This window comes from Orbicella faveolata, unplaced genomic scaffold (assembly GCF_042242905.1).
Source record: "Orbicella faveolata isolate gen_17 unplaced genomic scaffold, um_ofav_v1 contig_12, whole genome shotgun sequence".
In the NCBI taxonomy this organism is placed as follows: domain Eukaryota; kingdom Metazoa; phylum Cnidaria; class Anthozoa; order Scleractinia; family Merulinidae; genus Orbicella; species Orbicella faveolata.
This window is the reverse complement of record NW_028301539.1, coordinates 30,047,501-30,054,956: the sequence shown is the minus strand read 5'-3', so window position 1 is coordinate 30,054,956 and position 7,456 is coordinate 30,047,501. Positions and strand designations below refer to the sequence as shown.

At 38.6% G+C, this 7,456-nt stretch overlaps 1 protein-coding gene across 1 annotated transcript in view; it reads right to left on the bottom strand.

The window, feature by feature from the left end:
- Positions 1–3,479: 3,479 nt before the first annotated feature.
- Positions 3,480–7,456, bottom strand: part of LOC110060385 (uncharacterized) — a 6,000-nt gene continuing 2,023 nt past the window's right edge. Inside the window, exons 2-3 of the mRNA XM_089283258.1 lie at positions 5,451–5,539; positions 3,480–5,124 (exon numbers count right to left, since the gene is read on the bottom strand). Of these exons, the coding sequence (XP_089139384.1) occupies positions 4,092–5,124; positions 5,451–5,530 (1,113 nt within the window). The 5' untranslated portion in view covers positions 5,531–5,539 and the 3' untranslated portion in view covers positions 3,480–4,091. The remainder of the gene's footprint in view (positions 5,125–5,450; positions 5,540–7,456) is intronic.

Here is a 7,456-nt window from a genome sequence, read left to right as displayed (position 1 = left end):
TTCTTCAGGTAACACAAGGTAAATAAGTCGCACAAACGGTAAACGCAAAACGACAACTGACTTTAAAGGAAAAACTTTCATCAAAACAAACAATTTCTGCAGCACTCTTGAATCTCTGATTTCCAAGATTTTAATCAAGTCCAATGGTTAAGTTGATGGAGGAGAAGTTCTAAAAATCCTACCCATCAAGGTTTACAGTAAATGAAGGTACATTCGAATCACCCGTAGGCGACCTTCAGTGAATTGCCTCAAACAAATGGAGTTCTTATGAAAGATTAAAACATAGTTGTGTAGGAGACTTGAGATGGCCACTTCACACAAGTAAGTCGCTTGCTGAGGTTCGACCATGTTAAATAATACTCCAGACATGCAATGTACCAAGATCCAACCACGTGTAGATCCTTCAGTCTCTTTATTTTCTGACTAGATCGTGCAACGCAACGCAAAAGTCCCTGTGAGCCCTGAAAGCAAGCTTCCCAAGTCACCTGCTTTGCCTGTTTTTTTGGTTTCATGCCTTTACACAGCCTTCTGAGAAAACTGAGAAGCTGTAAACAGCCTACAGTATGAACAAATGAATATTAAGAACCTCTCTCTGAAATGCAGTTTGTCAATTCAGTTTATTATGCCAGACTGTTTCTGTCTGTTTGTCTGTCTGTCCATCTGCCAGTGTCCATTGGTCAGTAGTCAGTTGGTTGGTGGCTTCATTCATCCCTTCATCTGTCCCTCAAACAGCCAGTCACCCAGTATATTGTACATGTGCAGTAATTTATCATTAATTTGGTGGTAATCCACCGATGAGACTCCTCTGTACTCTCTCTTTCATAGAAATCTCGTTACGTACCATCATCGTCACAAGTGTTTTTCATATGTTATAATATTTACTTTTAAATTTATTTTTCATTTATGTGGAATACCTGTAAATTAGCTGGTGTAACATTGCGAATTATGTAATGTCACACCTGAATAGCTAAGCGTATTACACAATAAACTTGTATTGTATTGTATTGTAAGTTTACTATTTGCCTTTTACCAGAATATTGTCGTCTTTGCCCCCGTTTAAGTTTACAGTCATGGTAAGGTTTCTCTTCATAGCGGAGCTCCGATGGCCCGATGTCACACAGGGGTCATATAACTGCTGGGTAATATGACGCAGCGCATGCCTGGATAGACGAATCCTAAGTGACCATATCACTAGGCGGCACCCTGAGTCCATTCTTCGCGCGAAATGGCTTCGGTGGATGGGTGCATGCTAATTTCCCGGGGCTAATTTTCCAGAGTGGCGGCTGGTAATGGACTCTACCAGGGAAAACCTGACATTAAAATTTACCAGCTAGATTCATGCCAAAAAGGCGCATTTTCCAGCTAGGATAAGCTTCCGAGTTTAAACCAGTAAGCAAACAATTGTTTTGAAGCGGGCTTCCCAGCAAGTTCCATGCCAGTACATAAGAATGCCAGCCAGCGCACTAAGCCCTGCGGGGCGGATATTTCGTATATCGGTTCTGGTGAGCACTCCTGTTTAAGTTTAGGTCTTTCGCGGAGATTTTGATGCGTTAATTGTCCAGTTTCGAGTTCGCCATGACCGCTGAGTTAAAAGCGATGAGAAAGCATTTGCACAGGGTTAGCCTAGACCTAAAGTAGAATATTCACAAATTCCAGTGAGAAGATAACCTGTTTACAGCTCTGTGTATTGTTTAATTTTCAAATTTGTGGCACCTTCCCGCCGGTGTTTTTGTGAATATTTTTCTTAGTTCGAGGCTAACCCTGTGCAAATGCGTTCTCAGTGCTTTTTTCCAGCGGTCACGGCGAACTCGAACCTGGACTATTACTTTGCATCAATCCCCATTATCCAGAAAGTAAAAATCTGGCGTCACACCGGGGAGGGTCTTTGATTTTTTAAGGCCATAACAAACTTTGAAAGTTTGTAACTTTTAAGTATTGAAGCAACGAATTGATGCATTGAAGCAATTAATGACCACAAGTTTTGCGACTTTTCCTAAAATTTAATTGGTAACAGTTTTATATGACAATTCATCGGTCACGAATATTGATGTTTCAATGGCAGGCATAGTTTGACGGTATGGGTTTAAAATTTAAAATTTTGTTGTTTTCGATGGAAATAAATTAACTTTACTGCACTAGCTTTTAAACTCATTAAGGAGGATAAAGGATTATGACGTCATCGTTTTCCGTTATGGATCTCAAAGGAAATAGTTTTAGGCGTGTTATAAATCCTTCACTTTTCATTGAGATAGCTTAATTGCTCTACAAGTTTCAGTTCAAAGCCTCTAAGGACCTCCCAAGCCCCAAAAGACCGAAAAAGCCCGGTCTCAAAAAGGTTAAAAGATGATGAGGTTACTGGCTACATCAGATTTCTGCAGGGGACACAAAGTATGATGGCCGTACTTCAGCTGATTCTCAATGCAAGTTATGAAAGGCGTATAACTGTTTTCATTTTGTGGTGATTTGTTTTAAGAAAAGCTAGCAATAAATACAAGATAATTATGCGTTAAAGATAACATCAATTAGTGGTCGGCAAGAGAGTTGAATCGACTCCCCAGGAAAAAGGTCATTACAACCCAAATTTGGAGTCAAATATAACCTCAAAAAGGGGTTATTTTGAACCGCTTTTTAGGGTTTAAATAACTCCAATCAAGGAGTTAAATCACGAGGAGTTAGAATGACTCCCCCAAAAGGTGTTATCCTGTACCTAAAATTTTAACTCCACTTTCACAGTATATATAACTCCATGAAGAGTAACAATAAATTATTAAATTAAGTTATTTTAACCCCATATTTGGAGTTAAATGAAGCTAGGAGTTAAGATAACCTCTCAAAAGGAGTTATACTGTACCTAAAATTTTAACTCCAATTTTGGAGTTAAAGCGACTCCCTGAAATTTACTGTGCAGTGCGATGTGAAATTTCTGCGGTTTTATATTAACGATTTTTACATCTTCTTCCGAGGAAAACTAGTATTTGACGACAGATGTATTAACCTTGAAAAATAAATCCTTGAATAGTCTTTGAAACAAAAGGCCTTATGTATTCAGGAATTATGGATTCTAAAAATACGCGAAAATATTATTCTTGAGAATATTTTGTTGCCAAAACTATCCGCAAGATTCCCTTCGTCTACAACCTTTTGTTGTTAGAGAAGCCGTGAAAGAAGAACTAACTATTTCACAACCATTGAATTTCACTCAAAAGGAATGAGCTGTAGCTGCTGAAATTAAGGATATTCTATGCAGGAAACCAAGACGTAAAAAAGAAATGATGACAACCTCATAGCAAAGGCGGCGAATAAGGTCCGGTTGGTCGCAATTATATTACAATAAACCTCCAAACTTACGGCAAAAACCTCAACAATGTAATACACCGGTTATTTTCATTTTCACTAATAAGGAAAAAAAAAAAAAAGACAGAAACTGCATGACATAATAATAATAAAAAACAATACATAAATAAAGACTAAGTCATTCAAACGATCGAAGTAACATCCCTTTATTTTTAGATTCTATATATCTTTACAGGTACTTTTTAATAATCATACGATAAACTGCATATTAATGAATTTCCCCACAATAGTGACAATAATTCGATTTACGTTTATTAGATTTCTTTCTTGGCAAGGGCCTGTAGCAGGATTGCGAGCATGTATCTTTGTAGGATACAAAATCATCAACATAGTTTATTGAGTTTTTAGATATTTTAAACATCAGTTGCTTAGTGATATGTAGTAAACGTACACCGTCGTCCTGAGCCCGAATTATGACGTTGTGAAATTGCACATACGCATTACCATGCAACGCATCCCTTAATTCTAAATATCTACGGCTCTTTTAAAAAATATTGTTTTATCCAATGTTTTACTCATTACATGAAATCCGTGGTCAAAGAAACCTGCAGAACAAGCATATTAGTGGACAGAGTGAGCAGCCCGAATGGAAAAGTACTCGCTCTTTACGTTCGTTGTCAAAAAATACTCTTGCTTCGCGGTATTTTACGCCGATGACCCTTGTGTGTCTGTCGCGCTACTTGTTCTAATCTGGCTGTTGTGCGAATCTACCTGTTCTGCTGATGCTATAGCCAACTCTACAAGGTTTCTACAAAATATTCGAAGTTGTCAGCATTGTTGATAGCCCGACCTGGGGCAGCCTTGGCCAGCTCTTTACAAGCTCTTTGGCCATATACAATATCATCGGTGCTGACTATAGCATGGCTCAATTCATGCGTTAAAATTCCCATCTTGCTGTCGGCACCTACGGGTGCGGCCTCCTTGTAAAGTTGGCATAGGAAAATTTCACGAGTGTTTTTGAAAGTGTACGCATATGTTGTGGCATCACAATGAGGCCCATCAAAAGTATAGGTAATCGTCTCCTTTTCTAATACGCCTGCCATTTTTTGCAACTTTTTGACGACATTATTTAACTGATTTGCCCCAAACCAAAGCGTAACGCGCTGTTTCTTGGTCTGTGGGGCCGCAAGAAAAGATATTATGGTATTGTAGGCAGTGTTATGAGCTGTTTTTGTACCGACTTGTAGGTATTTGGAGCCTCCCGTTACAACAGGCGGTACCGGTAAAATACTTTTCCGTGAGACCCCGCCACCAAATGTCCCATGAAAAATCCCATTTTGTTTAGTTTGCTTTCTACTTTCAAGAAAGCGTGCTTTTTGACCCAGGGTTCCCTTAGAGGAACTTCTTCCAACTATTTGGAAACTTACGGCAGGTGACGAAAGGTGACGAATTTTTCTCTTGACATCTGGTTTGCTGGCTGCGCTACCTACTACATATTCTAAATAAGTGTCTACAGCAATAGAATATACTCCAGCCTTGGTCAAATCGAAGGCATCGGACACTTGAAACGTCGATGAGAGAGTTTGTCCAGCTCTAACGGTCAAGAATTGATCGGGACCTGGAACACTGCGCTTCCTGTAAATACCATCGTATTCTAACTTCTTCCCGTTGCGAGTGACAGTCAGGCAATCAGAGGTCGCTCCTTCCAGTGGTGTACTCCATTTGAGAACAGAATAGTCCTGTTTGCCATTGTTCTTCAAGTGAAACCTGCACCCAATTGTGGCTTTGACAGTGTACGTTGGCGGACATTCAATTGAGGCAGCCAAAATGCTGCGTGAAATAAACAAACCATGATCAATTTAGTTATGGTGTTATGGTGCAATTACCTCGGACAGGATTGGCAAGAACAAATACTCCTGAAAAACGTACCAAACTGTTACCGGAGATGCGTTGTAACCGTTTGACATGAGATGAATAGCCCGCTTATGTTAAGAATTTGCACCGTTGTTAAGTGATCTTTCAGTTCATCTTCCAGTAAAAACAAATTTAAAAAAAGTTGTAGTAACATGCCAAATGTGGACAAAGTTTACTAATAATGACATTTGATTATCAATCGTCTTCCAATTAAACTAATTCTAAGAATTCTAAGTACTTACCTGTTATCAGATGTATCGAATTCCACCTGTTCTTCTCCATATGTCATCCCCAATATCAGTAGAATCCACAAGACTGTCATTTTTGGTTACTATTGGAGGGATACTTTTTTGTAAGTAAGGCCAAAACTTATACCTCTTTACGTCAACAAGCAGACGACACAGCATTCTTAATTGACACAAAATTATTCCTGATACAGAAACCCTCCGCCAAGACTGAAAGTCTAATCGATCAGCCAATATACTGCCTACTCTCTACGTTTCTCTCTCTCGAAGTTTTGAGTATAGTCCCCTTTATATGGAAAGAGGATTTTAGGATCGTCCTAGAAGGTTTATTTGGTTTACACGAAAAAATGCGGCTTCTAGGAACAACTTTTCATTTGCCTTACATGCAAAATTCAGACGTCAGGTAACGATGAAGTTCAGTGTACAACTCCTTAACGTCTTAGTGTTTCTGATTTATTTCGTGCCAATGTTCTGGTTTGATATTTACCTTGTGCCTTTTCTTTTGAGATTTACTTTGGGACAGGTCAATCAAAAATAGAACGTCCTGTTTGGATGGTATTGTGGCTCTGAGAGAATATTTATATCAAGTGTTTTGACGTTTGAGAAGACGTATTCTGCTACCTTTTGCGATAGCAAGCTCCCAGCGCAAGTCCGTAGAATAGGAATTGGTGGAGTTGTCAAACTTCTCCATTTCGAGATAGATAAGCGTAGTTTTCTTTAGCTAAGAAATCGACGGTTGTCATGGCACTTTTTTCACCCCATCGCTTTTAGGAACAATTTACTTGCTGGAAGCTATTCACACACTCCTTCTGACGCTTGAAACACGAGATATCGATGGCCGCATTTCCCGACAACGAAACAAGAACTCAAAATACCTGGGAAGGGTTTTGAAGAAATTTCAACTCTTTAGAAGTATATTGATTTACTGTTTTAAGTATCAGCTTTTATCTTCTCCGTCGAATTTAAAACTAGGAATTTAACGAATGGAAGAAACAAGATGGTTAATCATAGGGCAATTGAGATCGTATCTCCAACATGTCCAAAGCGAGGTTGCGGTTGTGATGTCATTGTTAAAGTGCCCATGAAGTTAAAAATAATTCCTGCTTATTTGAAAGGCTTTTCAAAGTAAAGAAGAATGGCGTTTTCCTTTTTGGAATATCTTTTTTCGTTTTAGAGATATTCACGTTTTTGTATTATGCAAATGAGGAAAGTGATGATGTCATAGGTGGTCCATTAAAACAGCACAACACCCAATCGAGAATAACTCTAGAAATATTAAAGCAGTGTTCTTCAAACTTGGCACCAGAAACATCACCAAAGAGACAGAATGACACCTACTATGTTGTTGCCATGGCAACACTCTTGGCTCCTGGCTCTTTCTGTGAAAAACCAAATTTCCCCATTTGCAACCTTTTAAGGTGGGACAGAGGGTCTTGCTCGGAACACTCATGATTCCAGTATTGTCTTAACTCTCCCCATTAGATTGTTGGGGGTGGATAATCCTTGTTTAAGATAAAATCTGGGAATTTTAGTCTTAATTAAAACAGAACCAGCGGCATAACTGTTGTCATGGCAATGGCACGACGGGTGTCATTATGTTTCTTTTGTGATGTACATTTCTGGTGCCAAGTTTAAAGAACACTGCTTTAATATTTCTAGAGTTATTCTCGATTGAGTGTTGTGCTGTTTTAGTGGAACCACCTAAGACGTCATCACTTCCCTTACAAAAACGTAAATATCTCTTAAACGAAAACAGACATTCCAAAAAGAAAAACGCCATTCTTCTTTACTTTTAAAAGCCTTCCAAATAAGCAGCAATTATTTTTTTACTTCATAGGCACTTTAAGACTTGATGAATTTTAATCATTGAGGAACGACAACTGAAAAACCAAAATATTATTTAAGCTCAAAGCTTGCCAAACTTATTTATTCTACTTTACACCTGTTAGGATTTTTAATTAAGGACTGGAAAACGATAATTGCAAAAGCTAACACGTTAATTA